Consider the following 17212-nt stretch of genomic DNA (forward strand, 5'->3'; position numbering starts at 1 on the left):
ATCCTGTAGCTTCGAGAGACAGCTTGTCTCCACTAGAGCCGTCTGGAACCAGCGGGTCCTTTCAAGAAAGACCGCGGACAGGCTGTTGCTGGGGCATCGAAGACCATGGAAACCCGTGGACTCCCGTGGAAGCTACCTGCTAGAAGCTTCTGAGCAATACACCGCTCACTATATAGGAGGATTTCGCAGCCCACACTCCCTTCTTTTCTCTCTTCACTTTTCAAATACCCTTAATCCTCCCGCCTCCTTTCCACCCTGTACACTACCTTCTACCTATTCCACGAATTTCTTTCCTTTTAACGACACACATTCACCATGGCCCCCGCCGTCGGTATCGATCTGGGTACCACCTACTCCTGTGTGGGTGTGTTCCGTGATGACCGCATTGAGATCATCGCCAACGACCAGGGTAACCGCACTACCCCCTCGTTCGTTGCCTTCACCGACACCGAGCGTCTCATCGGTGATGCTGCCAAGAACCAGGTCGCCATGAACCCCCACAACACCGTCTTCGACGCCAAGCGTCTCATCGGTCGTCGTTTTGCGGACGCAGAGGTCCAGGCTGATATGAAGCACTGGCCCTTCAAGGTCGTCGACAAGGCCTCCAAGCCCATTCTCGAGGTTGAGTTCAAGGGTGAGACCAAGCAGTTCACTCCCGAGGAGATCTCCTCTATGATCCTCACCAAGATGCGTGAGACTGCCGAGGCCTACCTCGGTGGCACCGTCAACAACGCTGTCATCACTGTCCCCGCCTACTTCAACGACTCTCAGCGTCAGGCTACCAAGGACGCCGGTCTTATTGCCGGTCTGAACGTCCTCCGTATCATCAACGAGCCCACTGCTGCTGCCATTGCCTACGGTCTTGACAAGAAGCAGGAGGGTGAGCGCAACGTGCTCATCTTCGATCTGGGTGGTGGTACCTTCGATGTTTCCCTCCTGACCATTGAGGAGGGTATCTTCGAGGTCAAGTCCACTGCTGGTGACACTCACCTTGGTGGTGAGGACTTCGACAACCGTCTCGTCAACCACTTCGTCAACGAGTTCAAGCGCAAGCACAAGAAGGACCTGACCAGCAACGCTCGTGCCCTTCGCCGTCTCCGCACTGCTTGCGAGCGTGCCAAGCGTACTCTCTCGTCTGCTGCCCAGACCTCCATTGAGATCGACTCTCTCTTCGAGGGTATCGACTTCTACACCTCCATCACCCGTGCCCGTTTCGAGGAGCTCTGCCAGGACCTCTTCCGCGGCACCATGGAGCCCGTCGAGCGTGTCCTCCGCGACGCCAAGATCGACAAGTCCTCTGTCCACGAGATCGTCCTGGTCGGTGGTTCCACCCGTATCCCCAAGATCCAGAAGCTCGTCTCCGACTTCTTCAACAAGGACGCTAACAAGTCCATCAACCCCGACGAGGCCGTCGCCTACGGTGCTGCCGTCCAGGCCGCTATCCTGTCTGGTGACACTTCCTCCAAGTCCACCAACGAGATCCTGCTGCTCGACGTTGCCCCTCTGTCCCTCGGTATCGAGACTGCCGGTGGTGTCATGACTGCTCTGATCAAGCGCAACACCACTATCCCCACCAAGAAGTCCGAGACCTTCTCCACCTACTCCGACAACCAGCCCGGTGTCCTTATCCAGGTCTTCGAGGGTGAGCGTGCCCGTACCAAGGACAACAACCTGCTCGGCAAGTTCGAGCTCACTGGCATCCCCCCTGCCCCCCGTGGTGTTCCCCAGATTGAGGTCACCTTCGATCTCGATGCCAACGGTATCATGAACGTCTCTGCCGTTGAGAAGGGTACCGGAAAGACCCACAAGATCACCATCTCCAACGACAAGGGCCGTCTCTCCAAGGAGGAGATCGAGCGCATGCTCGCTGAGGCTGAGAAGTACAAGGAGGAGGATGAGATTGAGGCTGGCCGTATCCAGGCCAAGAACGGCCTCGAGTCCTACGCCTACTCCCTCAAGTCCACCGTCAACGAGGGCAAGCTCCCCATCTCCGACGATGACAAGAAGAAGATCGAGGAGAAGGTCAGCGAGGTCATCTCCTGGCTCGACAACAACCAGACTGCTGAGAAGGATGAGTACGAGTCTCAGCAGAAGGAGCTTGAGGCTGTTGCCACTCCCATCATGAAGGGTGCCTACGAGGCCACCGGTGGTGACCCCAGCGGTGCTCCCGGTGCTGAGTCTACCCAGAAGCCCAGCAGCACTGAGGAGCCTGAGGAGCTTGACTAAAAGTCTCGTTTCCCTTTTTTAGTTTTTTTCATGATGCTCGCCATATGGCTTAACAATTTTCCTTTCACGTCTTGTTTTACGACTTATGGGATATCGAGTTTTCTTTTTTTGCGCATGATTGCATAGATCCAAGGTTATCTCTGCTGGGACATATACAGTCCCAAGCCAATTCAAAATTTCCTTCTTATTCAATTATATCCTTTCGTAGTGATTTTGTAGACTGGCATGAGTAGTAGATGTAATTGGGTTTTGAAGTTATTGTTATTTGCCTTGACTGCTTGACTGTTAGTGAAGCAATACCTCTTGTCCCCCGGTATTAATCACGGAAACGGTAGCAGAACACCAAAGCCCAAATCCAAGGAAATCATATTATTACAGGAAAGCGCTCGACAGTTAAGAAAGCAGTGAAATGGCTTCTTATCATAAGTCCTTGAAATCTCCATTCCACCACCGCTGTAGTCGTCGTTGGCCAAGTTGTGCGATGGTTCCGTACCCAATCTCCGATGCTCGTTCGGGGTTCTTCTCTTGTTGGTCGCGGCGGATGCGAGTGAGTGCAGCTGTGACACCCATTGTGAGGGCGAATAGGGGGTCACCTATCCTGTTTTCATGCAGAGGTATTAGATTGGAGCTTGCTTCGGAGGAATGGAAGCCCTGGGTGCGGTGATGGAATAACTGGTCACAGCTATTCTGTTGGGCATGGAGATGGGAGTGCTTCATTGGATGATGCGAGAGCGCTTACTTCGACAGAAGGTAGACGGTCATTATGAATTTTCTGCTTTGGTTTGTGGAGCTCGAGGTCAATTTGGATTGAAGTTGATGCGGAATCGCGGGACTCGCAAGTTCGATATGCAATCACGTGATAATAATGAGTTCGATTGGATACTAATGAAGATTCGGGTTCTGGTCGGTTTTATTCAATAAGATTTCAAAGAACAAATAACATTCGACATTAGTCCAGGTGGTATGGAAGTTTGTTTTATTTCTTGACTGCAACTAAACCCCGTTGGAGTAGAATAAACCATGTCTATGAGGGAAAAAATACACAGGCTAGCCAATGAAGAGCTGCCAAAGTCCGAAAGACCGAAGAGAAAATGAGAAATGGAAAGGGGGGGAGTGTCAAAAAAACGCCGCGGCTATAAAGAACTCGTCAAGCATGGCCTTTTTATACAACCTGGCCAAAGGCAGGGATCAGAGTCTGTGCCAGCCAGAAGCTGAAGACCAACTTGGGACCGGTCATCAGCAGCTTGGGGGTGAGACCCTTGAAGAAGCTGCCCATGCCCTCGTGCTTGGCCATGTTGGAGACGATTCGGAATCCAGACTCGGGGTTCTCGAAGTTGCGGTTCTGAATACGGGTCTTGATCACGTCCAGGGGAGCCGAGACAATCAGGGAGGCACTGGCACCGCAGATGGAAGCGACAAAGTTCTGGGACCAGGAGGCCGTGTTATAGTCCTTCAGGCTGTAGATCCACTCCTTGGCAAAGGCAGATCCACCGAAGAGCTAGAATACAAATTAGCAAACGGGATTCTAGGTCTCGAGCGTGATGCGATCGGCACGTACAGCGAAAGAGCCGGGGGCGTTACGGGCGGCAGTCCAGCCGGCACCGCGGTAAAGACCCATACCCTCATCAGAGATGATCTTGAACAGGCCACGGCCACGGAAGGCCTCGGGGTTGGTCTGACGCTTAATCTTCAGGACATCCAGAGGGAGCAGAACGATCTCGCCAATACCGATCAAACTGGAGCATGTTGTCAGCCTCTCAAGTCTTCCCATTATCAATCCCGATAGGCGTTTCTCACCTGCCAGCAGTAGCGTGCATGATGGCCTTTCCAGTTCCCTTTCCGAAAGCGTTATCGAAATCGGTACCGTAGTGCTGAGCCAGGTAGTCCCGAGCGAAGGGCTGGCCACCGTACTTGTAAATGCGTTGAAGGACCTTGAGAAGAGTATCAGCTGGCTGCACATAGCCCAGACTGGTGTCCGTATAAAAGACCAACCTTGTAGCCAGCGGCGTAGCCCAGACCGGGAAACAACGAGGTGAACTTGCGGCCGACAGTGGCAGTAGCGTACTCCTTGAAGACGACCTGGTTGAAAGTAGTAGTCGAAGTGATCTAGGAAAATCTCAAGTCAGCGACAATCGCAGCGCGCGTATCAACAATCGAGTCCGATCTCACCCTGGTCTGGTTGCTCATCAATCGCTTTGCGGTGGTGTCGACCTGGGGCAGTACGTCAGTGCTGAAGCTGGGCAGTTCTAGGGGCAATCGGTTCGTACGGGATGGAAAACCATCAGCTCGGCGATACCAGCACAGCCTATATTCCGGGGTTAGCAATTGGTGTCGTTCGTTCCTTGGATGAGACGGTTTCATCTTACCGGAACCGAGGAGACGAGCAGTCGCAGACTCCTTCTTGACATCATTGGAGGCGGCGCCGGCACCGGCGTGGGCGAGAGCGGGAGACATTTTTGCGAAGTTGGGAGAATGAACTGGATAAATTCCAGACACATGTTCTTGTAAATTTTATCGCGACGATGCGGGTGGGGCGCTAGTCCCGATCGGGGGGCCGGCGTCGGAGCTGGTTCCAGCACCTGCTAATATTTCCAGTTGGGTCCTTGTTATGCCGTATATTTTTTGCTAACTGCCATAATAATTGCTCGTTCTACTGCCAGGTTTAAGCCGTAATTAATGGCTATGTCTGCGGGTCAAACCCTCTAAGGTAGGAGACCGAGGCAAACAGTCAAGTCGTAGGTTAAACCACGATTGTAATTTCATTCGAAAGCTAGCATAGGGCATAATGGCCTAGCAAAGATGGAGTTAAAATTTGCACAACACCGAAGGAACGCCGCTTTGACCGAGAAAAACCGTCATCACAGAGGCTGAGGGAGACTCATCCGCCAACATCACTGAAGGCCACCGGATATCATGAACCCGTCAAAGATCCAAACGGGCCACTTGAGACCACTCAGAATGGCGAATGAGATCAAAAGCATCAACGTTTACAAGTCACCGAAAGTGTTCTCGCCGGAGTATCTAGAATCCATCAGATCAGCATGGTCTCCTTTCCAAGGGACACCCAGTGTGCAGGGGAAGGGGAACATACGTGATGTACAGGAAGCCATCCTCATCCTTGTGCTCCTCGTAGATGCTGCTCATGAGGGCGGCAGTGGGAGGAAGAACCTCATCGACGAAGATGAAGATAGCCTTCTCAGGGGAAAGCTTGATGCGCTTGCGGATCACGTAGACGAACTGGCCCACCGTGAGATCGGCCGGGACGAGGTACTTCTTCTTGTCGATGGTAGCGATGTCCGACTTCTCGACTTTCTCGCAGATGACCTGTCGCGAGTCCGTTAGCCACCGAACAAGCGGTGAAGGGCGGGTGTGATAGCCTTCCAAGGTCCATCCGCTCCAGAATGAAGACACCATTATGTCGATGGGAGACTTACAGGGATTCTATCAGCGTACTTCTGGCGGATGCGCTCAGCCTCCGCCTTCCGCTTCTCGAATGGGTGCTCGTCCTTGAACTTGGACCGCATGACTGATAAGACCTGATAAGTAAAGCGGGTCGGGAGGAGTGGGGATGATTGAGGAAGCTCAAGCAGAGACGAACTGGAAATATTAGCAGGTGCTGGAACAACTGCTTTGATGAAGAATATTTGAAATGGTTGATGGAGAAGGAGAGAGTGATGAAGAAGAGGGGGAGATGCTGATCGATGACAAAAGGCAACACCCCGCTGATGCCGTAAGGCCATCACGAGGCGGTGAGCGGGTCCCATGACTCAGCGGTTTGCGCACGTGCACGGAGTCATTCGCGGGTTTGCCTTACTTAAGAGTTGCCTATGCTATCGTAAACAAATATAGGTACTGCCGTCACGCCTGCGGAGTGCAGTGGCTTGGATGGTGCTACCGGGTATTCCAGCGATCCTCGATCCTCGGTAAACTCGGAAGAGGTGGATTCTCCACTGATGTACAGCAAATACTTGACCATGGAATATTCCAGGCCAAATAGATTCACCAAGGCAAAGTATCGAACCTAGGATGGATATGTGCTTTCACCATACCCGATCTCTCCAACATATCATGAAATTCCGAGCAACTGTCGCCGCTCTGCGGTATAGATCGAATAAGTTCTTGCGGCTCCGGGACGGCGCCATACTCAATGTGGTTTAGCGTACCCACCTGCCCGTTCCAAACGTTAGAGCTTTGCCTTTGCCAGCCTCAACACAAACCAACACTTGTGATTTCCTGTAGCTGATTATCTTGGACTAACTGTTCTGAGAACCGCAGGCAAATATCGTCCTATCTCACAACAGAACATCGGAACGAACGCACGAAATGATGGCATTATATCTATCTTTCTAGCACTATACCATGGTTAGGAGCGGTACACTCGAAGACGAAACGATGCGAAGGTTATGAAACACATTAATCAAGGGAGCCCTCCTTCCAGGTCAACGGTGAAGATTTCGGGGCCATCGTTTTCCCACCTCATTCTAACCGTATGCTATCTGGATTGTTTGATCCGCGATCTCCGCTGCCTCCGACAGCCTGCCTTGCTTTTTATAGAGGTCGGCGAGACTGAAGAGAGGTTCCATTCTTGGCTACTGACCTCCCCAATATCAACGGGTGATAATCATTTTTCGACTAGAATAGGTTGGCCCAACATCAGTCCATGAGGGCGAGTGGTCACAAGGATTACACCTGGTTGAGTCTCTGGGAAGAAATCTCTGATCTGGAACTCAGAAGGCGTGTCGTAATTATCATAGATCAGCAGCTACCGCGTATTCCTGGGTATGTTTAACCACTCTTTGACCGCCTTAACCTCTTCGACACCTTCATCAAGTCCTTTCTCTTTCATGCGAGACCAAATTTCTTTGAACGACGGATTGTTCTCGATCCGTTCTGCAGCGTTTAGAAGGCTTCGTTTCAACGTATCCATATCTTTGCTGTTAAACCAAAATACTGCAGAGTAGATATTCCGTTATATGTTGGCGTAGTTGCGAGCCAGCTGGGTCTTCCCCATTCCCCCCAGCCCGTAAAGTACAACGGTTCTTCGATTTTCGGCGTGTCTCAAGTTGTTTCCAATCTGTGAAATTTCCTGGTCTCGGCCAACGAAACATTCTGACTCGGGGGCCTCAGGTATGCCGAAAGTGACTGTGAATGGCCCGTCAGGTGTCACTATGCACGCGACTTCAAGTCAATTACAAACTCACTGTTGCTATGGCAGTAACCTTTTTAGCATATGTACGTACTTTGCGGGATTGTTGACTCTGCCCATTGTGGATCAAGCTCGCTTGCCTTCTCCGTCATGCGAAAAATGCGAGTTGACACTGCCCTATACCCATCATCACTTTTCGACTCAAACCGAACCATTTCACGATGGTCTGCATGTATAACAATTCGCTCGGCATTAGTCATTCCCGGTATCACGGCAGAGAAACGTGGAACAATCTTTCGATTTGAGTTAGTCACATATAGAAATTCAAGTATATCATCTCCTTACCATTGTCTTTGCACCTCCCGGGATCTTCGTCTCGTATTCTTCGTAGGCAAAATGGGTCACGAACAATTTCGAAATTGGTAAGTATTGCTCATTTTGCATTTCCAGCCATTCCGAACCTCGCTGAAGCGTTTCGATAATCTTTTTATTGGTCGGCATAAACAGCGAGGCCATATTTAAGACCAAACGGCCAGCTTTCACACCATTAACACCCTGATGCGGCGTGCCCATAAACATAATACCATATGTGCATGCTTTGATCCAGTGGTGTTCTGGTAGGTGATCACTGGTAGTTCCATTGGAGTAGATCAATGCCTACGGTGCAAATGCATAAGCTATCAATCAAGGAAGGGCTGGATGTCATAAATGGCGTACACTTTTAACCACGATACCACCCAGATCGTGGGCGATAAAAATGATGGGGAGACGGCTTGTCTATTGAGACTTTGGTGTGAGCCTGATCGTGAAGTGACTTTATATAGTATTCTTACCTTGCTCAATTCTCTTTCGTTGGACAGGGCGCCTACAAGGGCTTCTCCATGGTCCCAGATTGTGTTGTGGCTCACCCCAAAGCGGCTATGAGTGTTTGCATCGTAACCCCAGCTCCAAATCCTGGAATTTGGAATATCCTTGGGAAGAAAATCGGAAAGCCAGTTCTTGCCATTTGCCGCTGTCCATGTCGTGTCTCTATGACCATTTAGACCATGAACAGCAACGATACTGTATCACAGTGAATATTAGTTCCGGATGATATCCTGGTTGCCAAATTAAAAATGGACATACTCGACGACTGGGTTGAGCCCCTTCTCAATAAGTTTCAATCCTAGGTCTTTCCGCTGGGTCGTCTCCTATGGAACCGCCGTCAGCTCATGAAAGCCACAAAATGGAGCGTTGTCCCGTACGGTGTTAGCATTTTCTGCTCGGCTTGTTCGTAAGGAAGGTAGGCGCATTGTGGCGATGATATCTTCAAATTGGCTCTTCTGAAATTGGGATATATTCGAGATAATTGATTCTGTGCTTTCTGGACGAGACCCCAGCTAAATATATACCAGCTCCTAGTCTTTTTAATTCCCGCCCCTGGCCCCATTATTAAAGTCCTAATCCCCACTCTTCTGTTCCCTTACATACGTAACTCTGTTAGCGTGATTCATAACTGCACGCTTCGTCACATCATATCCAATGAGTCTCGCCCCCTTAATCTTCAAGCGCCTATTCTGCTCGGCCAACTTCGTACTATAAGACTTAGCCCCCGGCGTATTGCCATGCCAATTACTTTGCACTGTGGGGATGTTTGGCCCCCACGGCCACCGTAACAGGATCGGAAACACTGCCAGCCGCTAATTCTTATTAAGGCGATTAACATGATAGATTCACCCATAGTGGGGGTTTGTCTGGAAATTTACAAGCTCACCTGCTGTGCCTCGGGGTTGTGTAGTCTGCCAGCGCCGGAATTCAATCCACTATCATGGACTCACTTCTCTCTAGTAGCATTCAAGGCGGCTCTTCGTAAGACAATGGGTTATTTGGCGTTGCCGCACCAGCCGAACCTACGGAGCCGGTGGCTGGAGAGCTTGTCGGATCCTTGACGAGAATATCGGGGCAAACTAGGTGTCAGATACTCTCCAGAAATCTGAACGTGTTTCGGCTTGAATCTAATGCAGTTAGGGACATTGGTCCACTTAGTCGCGCGGGTAAAAGGATATTTTTAGCAAATTCTTCGCCCATCTCCCACAGTTCCAGGCGCAATGAAACACATGTGCATGAAATCCGCTGTTTGCCGCCGTAAGAGCCACCTAGCGGCTACTAAAAATTGTTTCTCATTGCCGGCGCTAACATCTGTTTCGAAGTTGCTCTCTATATCCTCGCGATCGAACGCATCTTACACACTATTCATCAGTCTCGGACGCGTAAGCATGGGAAGCGAGGGAGATCATAGGTAAGAGTGCAGGGTTGCCTGTCTCCTCTGAAACACCAGAACTTCTGTAAGCGCCATACTATAACTCTATTTGGAATCTCCAGTAAGAATCCTGCTTCCTTCGAGTTGACCGATCTAGCTTTGAGTGGGTTAGAATTTGGAATATTGAGAAAATCTCTCACCTGAAGGCTGGCGAGCTTCGTCGGACACAAAGTATTATTTCCTATTGACTCTACACACAGAAAATAGGAGCACGGAACTGTTTATGTCATGCCTGTTTTGGACACTGGATTTGTCATTTACCACATACGGACTGGTCGCAAAATTTAATGATTCACTGAGAATTTCCGGTTAGGTTTGAGTTCAATGCTAACACCATCCTGAAGGCGTAACATTAAGCTCATGTAGAGCGCTGCTATCAAAGTCGAATCGAAGGCTTATCGGGTGCTTATCTCATCTGTGCAAACACTGCAAACATCGGGTGATCGTACGACTGTGTTCCATGATCTCGCGATTTGCCCGCGGAAATCCAGTTTACTCTTTACATTCATTCATTCTTAAGGCGTGGGTTAGACTGGTTTCAACTCTGTCCAATTGCTCTCTCCGCCTACCCCGCCAGTTTTGCGCACATCCTCCCATCGCGAAGATGGCTTCGCGATCATTCATGCCTCTGCGGAGGTTTGGCCAGCTGTCTGCTTCATGCGCTCGTACAGCCGGTCGCAATGCTGGCAGATCATTCCGTGGTTATGCCACGGAGCAGAGTCCACGTCAAAAACATCAATTTACTGTGTGGCGACCCTACCTGCGTCTGGCAATCGGCGTACCCTTCATCGGCGCCATCATTTACTCCATGGTATGTGACGAGTTCTCCACACTTCGTCTACTCAACTTGCTAACATGTCTACAGGCCACTGGCGAAGTTACCGACCTCGATTCCCCGTCTATCGTTGAGCTGGATGAGGCCCTGAAAAAGTCTTCGCCCATCACTGAATCCTCTCCCATGCGCTTACGAATGGAGAAGCTCATCAAGGACCACCAGCAGAAGATTATTGAGGAGCTGGGCAGGATAGACGGCAAGGAGTTCAAGACGGATACTTGGACGCGTCCTAATGGCGGTGGTGGCATCTCGTGCGTATTGCAGGACGGTAACGTCTTCGAGAAAGCCGGCGTGAACGTGTCAGTGGTGTACGGCGAGTTGCCGCGGGCTGCCATTGAGAAGATGCGCGCCGACCACAAGTCCTTCGTGGGCGCCGATGTCGAATCACTGACGTTCTTCGCTGCCGGTCTCTCTCTGGTCCTACATCCGCACAATCCCATGGCTCCGACAGTTCACTTGAACTACCGATACTTCGAGACTTCGGACCCAAAGGACCCAATCAACGGTGACAAGAACTGGTGGTTTGGCGGTGGCACTGATCTGACACCCTCGTATCTCTTCCCCGAGGATGCGCAGCACTTCCACAAGACCATCAAGGACGCCTGCGATCGTCATGACGCCACTTACTACCCCAAGTTCAAGGCTTGGTGTGACAAATACTTCTACCTGCCTCACCGCGGTGAATGCCGCGGTGTCGGCGGTATCTTCTTCGATGACCTCGACGCCAACTTCCTCCAGACTTCCGCTGGCTCGTCCTCCAACCCGCAAGAGACCTTGTTCTCTTTCGTCTCGGACGGCCTGGCCTCCTTCCTGCCATCCTACGTACCCATCCTCGAAAGGCGAAAGGATATGTCTTACACCGAATCTCAGAAGGAATGGCAGCAGCTGCGCCGCGGCCGCTATGTCGAGTTCAACTTGGTTTACGATCGTGGTACCAGCTTCGGCCTTCGTACCCCGAACGCCCGCATCGAGAGTATCCTCATGAGTCTTCCGCGCACTGCAAGCTGGGCTTACATGGATCCTGTCTCTGGAACAAGGACCGAGAGCATGCCAGTGGAGGAAGAAGCGCTAGCCGAGGACAAGACCAGCGAAAAGGAGATCATGGATGTGTTGAAGCACCCTCGGCAGTGGGCTTAATCAAGGGCCAGTTCCCTGGGAGAGAATTTTGCACACGTCTGCTCCCGATCTAAATGTTCATATATGTACACTTCATGTAAAACAGTAAACAAGGAGATGTTCTCTCGGTATATCATTGAAATCTCAGGAAATCCTGGCATATCTCTAATGATAGCTTACAATGGATTAATATACTCGTGACCAGCCTCTTGTTTCACATCTCCAAACGCTATACTTTCTGCCTAGGTATTCAAACTACCAATTGACATTCGTATTTTTGGGTATAGAAATTGAAGTCAAATAAATAGCTTCAAAAAGCCCAGTCTCTGGTGTCCGTCCCTCAAGACCGAAAAATGCAAAGACAACAGACGATGACAAAAAAAGGATGGACCTAGGCGGGATCGATCCGCCAACCTTCCAGGAATATTCATGTTAGTCTCCCGGTGGGGATGATTACATAAGCTGGATGCTCTAACCAATTGAGCTACAGGTCCATTTTAATGGCAAGCAAATCCGCAATACCTAACCTTGGCCGCCTGATGTTTCAACTACATAAGTAGCCTAGAGGGCCCACCTGGCGCTGATTGTAGGTATCAGGGCTGTCCGAGTTGGCCATTGGACATTCATCAGCCCTAACTGCATCATTCTGGCCGTCAAATGACATAAACAACCACGCGATCGAATGATACAACAGGCATCGGATCAATTTAAGTAAAAAGTTGACCCGGGCTACGAGAGAAAAAAATCAGTTTACCGGGTGGATCACGTGTGGGGCTCGAGCCCTACTTCCATATGCGGAAGGTCAGGATGAAGTATGTTGCCAGCTTCAATCAAAAGCACAACATGAGAAAGGCTTTGTCTTTGTATTGAATTTGGTACTTCCTCTCTCCCTCTCTTACAATTTTAATTTTTTTTACTCAGGCCCAATCAAATGAGTCTGAATAATGTCAAAAAGAAAGCAAGACAAAAAAGAGATGGACTCGCCGGGAATCGAACCCGGGACCTCTCGCAGAATCGCTATAAGCATGCGAAGCGAGCATTATACCCCTAAACCACAAGCCCAAGATCAAATTAAAAATACAAAATATTGATTTCTGGCGGCAACACAAATAAGCCCAATATAGATGAGAAACGAGGTGCAGATTCAAGGCTGAAGAGGTCCCTTTCAAAATACACATCACAAAACACGAGATACGGCACATCAAAGTATAATGACTGTCTAACATGTCCGATAGCATAAGTCTAAAGGAATAAAGTATAACCCAAAAGGTATTTCCAGCCTCTTTCAACTTGACGATGGACAGCGTATATATGTACACAAAAGACAGAACATGCATTCTATATGCCACAGGAACAGCATACAAACCGAAGGTGAAGAACAGACGATCTAGTGGGAATATAAAAGAAATCTTTAACCAAAATGAAAGAAAGTGTGCACCCTAAGTGACGATCCTCGAGACTTATTGGCCTGCAACCACCCTTCTCTGTTTGGCCAGCCAGCCTCGGGGATCGGCCACGTTAGCACCGTGTCGGTATCGCGAGACAGTCATGTTGTTGTTCTGCCACCGGCTCTGGAGATGATACCAGGCCGAGCTGACGAGACTCAGCTCTCGAGCTTGGTCGTCAATGGTTCTTTGAAGCTCGAGCTGGAGTGTGGGTTAGTACGTAGGTTTGGGATATTGGAGCACCATAAGTACTCACTTCTCGCTCTTTGGATATGCCATCATCCAGGTTCTCTTCGTAATTCTTCATGCTCTCCCGGAGTGACTTGATGAGTTCGTTTTGCTGCTGGATGTACTAGAATCATTGGATTTAGCATTCTCCCTCGGACGGAACCTTTGAAGTTAAGTCTCACCTCCGCCCGCTGAGCGAGCCGTTCAACATTCTTCTCTAAGACACCAGCACATTGTTTCAGGAGCTCGAAGCTCGATTTCTGAGGCGTGTCACCGCCCTCACTGTTATGGGTCTCAAACTCGCCCAACAGCATCTGCATCTCATTCATCACTTCTTGGTCCTCGGCGCTGATTTCGTTCTGCTTGTTGTCAAGCATCTTGCGCAGCTCCTCTCGCTCAGAACACACCTCGCGCACTAATGTCTGACTGGCATCCACTTCGGCTTCCAAGTGGTGCACATTCTGGGCAAGATTATTCCATTCCCCGCGAAGCTTCGACAATTCGCCAGAGTTGTGCTCTTCAAACTCGCGGAAAATTTCGGCTTTTTCCATGTCAACGAGACCGACTAGGCAACGATTAGCAGATTATCTCGTGGTTCAGTCTTGAAGAGTTCGTACGTTGAGTCTGAGCTTCGGACAGGTCCTTCTTGGTGGTTTCTAAAGTGTCCTGAACTTCGGCGATCCTCTTCAGTGTGCTAGTATAGTTCTCGTATAATTTCCAATACTCGTCACTGTAGGATATTAGCGCATGACCTGGGGGGCAAAAAAAAAACCCCTAGAATGGCGTACCTCTGCGTGGAGTTGGCTTTGGCGAGTTGCACGGATGTATTAAAGCTTTCGGAGAAGCCCTCTGACTGAGACTCCGGCTGGCGCATGTCGGTTTAAGAAACCATCAAGGGGAAGGCGGGAAACTTACAGCTGTCGATGGCCCCTTCAACGATTCCATCTCCCGCTTTAGATCGTCATTCTCGGATTTGCTGCGTTGATTAGCCACGATCGTCAATACTGTGGATGGCGCAAGACACAAAACATACAGCTGAGACTCTTTCATGCCGATTGCCTCGAAATCCTTGTTCAGCGTTCCTTGCATCTTGGGAGTGTCGGAACCCGGTGACGGACTGCCAGGCAAGCCCTCTAGTTCCTGAAGGCGTTCACGAAGCTCGCTGATCAAAGCATCATCTCGCTCATGTTGCTCATCCGCGCCCTGCAGTCTCTCGGTGAGCGCATGGTTGTTAAACTCGAGCTGTTTCTTGAGGTTCTGGATTTCGTTGCATTCCTGTTCAATGCGTGGCAAGAGTTTGCGGTATTCTTCTAGCTCCACATCACGCTCAGAGGTCCATCGCTGTTGCGAGTCTGACTCTTTCAATTGCTGCTGGAGGTCTTTGATCTGGTTCTTGAGAGTCTGGTTCTCTTTCTCAAAGTCCTGGCTGGCCTGAAGCTTTTGGCGGTACTTCTCAGCCGCATTCGCCTTGCGGGCGAGCTGGTCCCTCTCCGTACGGAGCTCATCGTAGTCATCCTGCAACTTTTGGTAACGCTGGTTCTTGACCTTCAAGGACTCCACGGTCATGCGAAGACTGTCGACTTCATCTTGGGTAGCAGAAAGCTTAGCCTCTTGAGATGCAATGAGGTCATCCTGTTGGCGCGTCTTGCTCTCCAACGCCTTCGCGTTGAATCCCAAATCACCCTTTCCAGACTTCAGCGTCACCAGACGATCCTCGGTGGAGGCCAGGCGGTTCTGGAGAGTATCGTTGTTCTCCTGCAGACGCGCCAAACGGTTGTGCAAGTCCTCCAGCGCTTTCTCCAGCTCCTTCTTCTCATGACTAAGGCGATCATTCTCTGCGAGCACTTTTCCGACGCGCTCCTCAAACTTCAGCTCGGGGTCCAACGCGTGGTCACGTTTCGCCAGCTCCTCCTTGAGCTCGTCGGCCGCATCCAAGGGCTCATGATGTCCGTTATGTGCCTCCTCAATAATATCCTTGAGGCCTTCCTGAGTCGAGGTGCTCAATTCCTGGAGTGTCTGCACGTATGTCCCCGCGTTTTCTGAGCTGATGGCCGCGATCAGGAGAAGTTTCAGCAACTTATTGGTTTCCTTGACCGTTGCTTTCTCGGCGATAGCTTCGAGATCGGGGGAGGGGTTAAGACCGGACGGTAGGGAGTCATCGTTCCGGTACCGGATGTAGCTGAGCAGAAGCTTGTGGATGTGCTTCAGGTTCTGGAATTTGGCGACCCAGTGGTCGGCGGGGTTGCGTTCGGGGATCTCGTCGAGGAAATACTGCGGGTCGATATCCTGGAGGATCTCCCATAGGATGATTCCGTCGGTCAATTCATCCGTGGCTCGGAGTGTTTTGCCTAGGGAGAAGCTGTTGATCCATTCCAGCAAAACCTTAGTCACCGTATGTTCCGATGCCATAACGAATGGTCGTATCTTAGTAGAATTTCAAGAATAGATGCACGCGCAGCATTCCCAAGACCAAAGGGGGGATGTGTGGAGAAGGAAAGTGGCCTTGGGGAAGTTGCGGATCCACGCGTTTCGGGGCCGCGAGCAGAGGCCGAGTCGCTAGCGGGGATGATCGTCCCCCCCCGGTCCCCGAGTCTCGGTCTAGCGACTTTGTAACCCCAATCATAGTGGACTTGTAGTGTAATCGAATATCGCATGGAATGAATGTATTTGTTAAAATATTACTGGAAACTACTAGGCCGAGTAATACCCCTAATTTGTCCTCATAGATCGCGCGTCCTGCAGCCGTCGTCCATAAGAGTCGATTCCGTATACACCAAGACGCCAAAGACAAATCCCAATGTTCATGTATATTCGTTGAAAAGAGTGCGCCTTCAGTTTGCGCCGGCACGAAGTACGGGCGTCCCGCCGAGGTTCGCTGTTCGTCATACGTTACCCAGAACCAGCCGTGGGGCGGGATTCGAAGAATTCCTCGTATCTGGTGGGAGACATCACTCCTCAAAGAGAGAGCTTGTCACCCTCATAGTCACCATTTATAGACACGATCTTGTCCTCCTCAATCTCGGGTTTATATTGGGTGTCCTGGGTGGAGAGTGTCTGGAGAGCATTGACCGGAGCCTCAGCGGCGAATCCACTGAACCATAAGTTAGATGCGGAGCACGGGTGTGAGAAGAACGAATGCGATCATACTTGATGAGATCTGTGGCGAAAGATATGAATTAGCCTCGGGTGTCTGACAGGACGGGATGGAACATGCAACTTACGATATTCATGCGTGATGACGCCACCCTATATGTACCGGTTAGTTACAGCTGAAGAGTGCGATGTAAGGTGCGCGTACGGAAGCCACGATTGAATCCTTCGCCTGGTCAATCACTCCGGAAGGCGTTCCCTTGGGAAAGGTCACGATAACGGACTTGAGTACTTTGGCGGCCAGCGCCAGCGGAAGGAGACCCAACAAAGCAGTGAACAAGAAGAGCTTCATCGTGAACAGGAAAAGTTTAGATGGTCGGAAATGGTGGAAGGAGAGTGCGAGTTGTGCAAGTCGTGAGAGTCTCGTGCCCCAAAGCGGACTCCTGCGTCATCCATGATCAGGTGATCCGACTCCGACAATCCCTTTCAACCTCCGCTCAACTTCCGAACCTCCAACTCCGACGTTCTCAACACCACCTTTCCTTCCCCAGCGTTGCATTCTACCTGACAGTATCCCCGGTCTGCATTTGATTTCGTTATTTCTCCAGACGTTTTCTCTCGTGTCTCACCAGCGTTGCATCTCCCTCGGCGGTTATTGACGTGAAGGAAGACCAAGTCGGTGGACAGGACTCTTGCTGGATTGGAGGACAGGCGCATTTCTTGTTGTCTCATTCTCGCGAATATAGCTAGCAAGCATTTACAAGTTCCGACTTTTCTCTCCATCTCGTGTTGATCGTCCAAGAGAGTTTGCCTTGAGGACGCAACGA

The 17212-nt window shown here is 50.5% G+C and overlaps 8 protein-coding genes across 8 annotated transcripts; 2 read left to right on the forward strand and 6 right to left on the reverse strand.

Annotated features, from left to right (window-relative positions):
- Nucleotides 1-315: 315 nt before the first annotated feature.
- On the forward strand, nucleotides 316-2226 carry hsp70 (molecular chaperone Hsp70; the record flags this gene model as incomplete). The annotated part of the gene is made up of 1 exon (XM_058449915.1): nucleotides 316-2226. The coding sequence occupies one exon, from the start codon at nucleotides 316-318 to the stop codon at nucleotides 2224-2226; it is 1911 nt and encodes a 636-aa protein (XP_058312259.1).
- A 420-nt stretch (nucleotides 2227-2646) lies between these two features.
- On the reverse strand, nucleotides 2647-2988 carry N7498_002854 (uncharacterized protein; the record flags this gene model as incomplete). Its single annotated transcript, XM_058449916.1, has 2 exons — nucleotides 2647-2824; nucleotides 2966-2988. The coding sequence occupies 2 exons, from the start codon at nucleotides 2986-2988 to the stop codon at nucleotides 2647-2649; spliced, it is 201 nt and encodes a 66-aa protein (XP_058312260.1).
- A 400-nt stretch (nucleotides 2989-3388) lies between these two features.
- On the reverse strand, nucleotides 3389-4707 carry N7498_002855 (putative mitochondrial GTP/GDP transporter Ggc1; the record flags this gene model as incomplete). Its single annotated transcript, XM_058449917.1, has 7 exons — nucleotides 4593-4707; nucleotides 4494-4531; nucleotides 4396-4437; nucleotides 4219-4332; nucleotides 4024-4157; nucleotides 3785-3962; nucleotides 3389-3724 (listed from the first exon to the last, which is right to left on the reverse strand). Exons 1-7 carry the CDS (start codon nucleotides 4678-4680, stop codon nucleotides 3389-3391), a joined length of 930 nt encoding a protein of 309 aa, XP_058312261.1. The 5' UTR covers nucleotides 4681-4707.
- A 506-nt stretch (nucleotides 4708-5213) lies between these two features.
- N7498_002856 (autophagy-related protein 8) lies at nucleotides 5214-5750 on the reverse strand (the record flags this gene model as incomplete). Its single annotated transcript, XM_058449918.1, has 3 exons — nucleotides 5214-5247; nucleotides 5318-5550; nucleotides 5661-5750. The coding sequence occupies 3 exons, from the start codon at nucleotides 5748-5750 to the stop codon at nucleotides 5214-5216; spliced, it is 357 nt and encodes a 118-aa protein (XP_058312262.1).
- A 1445-nt stretch (nucleotides 5751-7195) lies between these two features.
- Nucleotides 7196-8664, reverse strand: N7498_002857 (uncharacterized protein; the record flags this gene model as incomplete). The annotated part of the gene is made up of 7 exons (XM_058449919.1): nucleotides 7196-7392; nucleotides 7467-7665; nucleotides 7718-8029; nucleotides 8090-8149; nucleotides 8206-8434; nucleotides 8498-8562; nucleotides 8617-8664. The coding sequence occupies 7 exons, from the start codon at nucleotides 8662-8664 to the stop codon at nucleotides 7196-7198; spliced, it is 1110 nt and encodes a 369-aa protein (XP_058312263.1).
- A 1611-nt stretch (nucleotides 8665-10275) lies between these two features.
- Nucleotides 10276-11643, forward strand: hem13 (coproporphyrinogen oxidase; the record flags this gene model as incomplete). Its single annotated transcript, XM_058449920.1, has 2 exons — nucleotides 10276-10482; nucleotides 10537-11643. 2 exons carry the CDS (start codon nucleotides 10276-10278, stop codon nucleotides 11641-11643), a joined length of 1314 nt encoding a protein of 437 aa, XP_058312264.1.
- A 1406-nt stretch (nucleotides 11644-13049) lies between these two features.
- Nucleotides 13050-15789, reverse strand: N7498_002859 (putative microtubule binding protein HOOK3). Its single transcript, XM_058449921.1, has 7 exons — nucleotides 14329-15789; nucleotides 14211-14271; nucleotides 14084-14160; nucleotides 13913-14025; nucleotides 13478-13860; nucleotides 13324-13419; nucleotides 13050-13268 (listed from the first exon to the last, which is right to left on the reverse strand). Exons 1-7 carry the CDS (start codon nucleotides 15702-15704, stop codon nucleotides 13083-13085), a joined length of 2292 nt encoding a protein of 763 aa, XP_058312265.1. The 5' UTR covers nucleotides 15705-15789; the 3' UTR covers nucleotides 13050-13082.
- Nucleotides 15790-16250: 461 nt separating this feature from the next.
- On the reverse strand, nucleotides 16251-16737 carry N7498_002860 (uncharacterized protein; the record flags this gene model as incomplete). The annotated part of the gene is made up of 4 exons (XM_058449922.1): nucleotides 16251-16386; nucleotides 16443-16452; nucleotides 16517-16541; nucleotides 16594-16737. The coding sequence occupies 4 exons, from the start codon at nucleotides 16735-16737 to the stop codon at nucleotides 16251-16253; spliced, it is 315 nt and encodes a 104-aa protein (XP_058312266.1).
- Nucleotides 16738-17212: the final 475 nt, after the last annotated feature.

This window comes from Penicillium cinerascens, assembly GCF_028974065.1.
Source record: "Penicillium cinerascens strain IBT 15544 chromosome Unknown contig_1_segment0_segment0, whole genome shotgun sequence".
Lineage (NCBI taxonomy): Eukaryota > Fungi > Ascomycota > Eurotiomycetes > Eurotiales > Aspergillaceae > Penicillium > Penicillium cinerascens.

Bases quoted from the DNA above. Each gene is read 5' to 3' on its own strand.
- N7498_002859 (XM_058449921.1), bottom strand. From the start codon at position 15,704: ATGGCATCGGAACATACGGTGACTAAGGTTTTGCTGGAATGGATCAAC. The intron at 14,026-14,083 runs GTACGCCATTCT...AATATCCTACAG, and splicing joins AAAGCCAACTCCACGCAGAG to TGACGAGTATTGGAAATTAT. The intron at 13,420-13,477 runs GTGAGACTTAAC...CAATGATTCTAG, and splicing joins GGCTCGCTCAGCGGGCGGAG to TACATCCAGCAGCAAAACGA.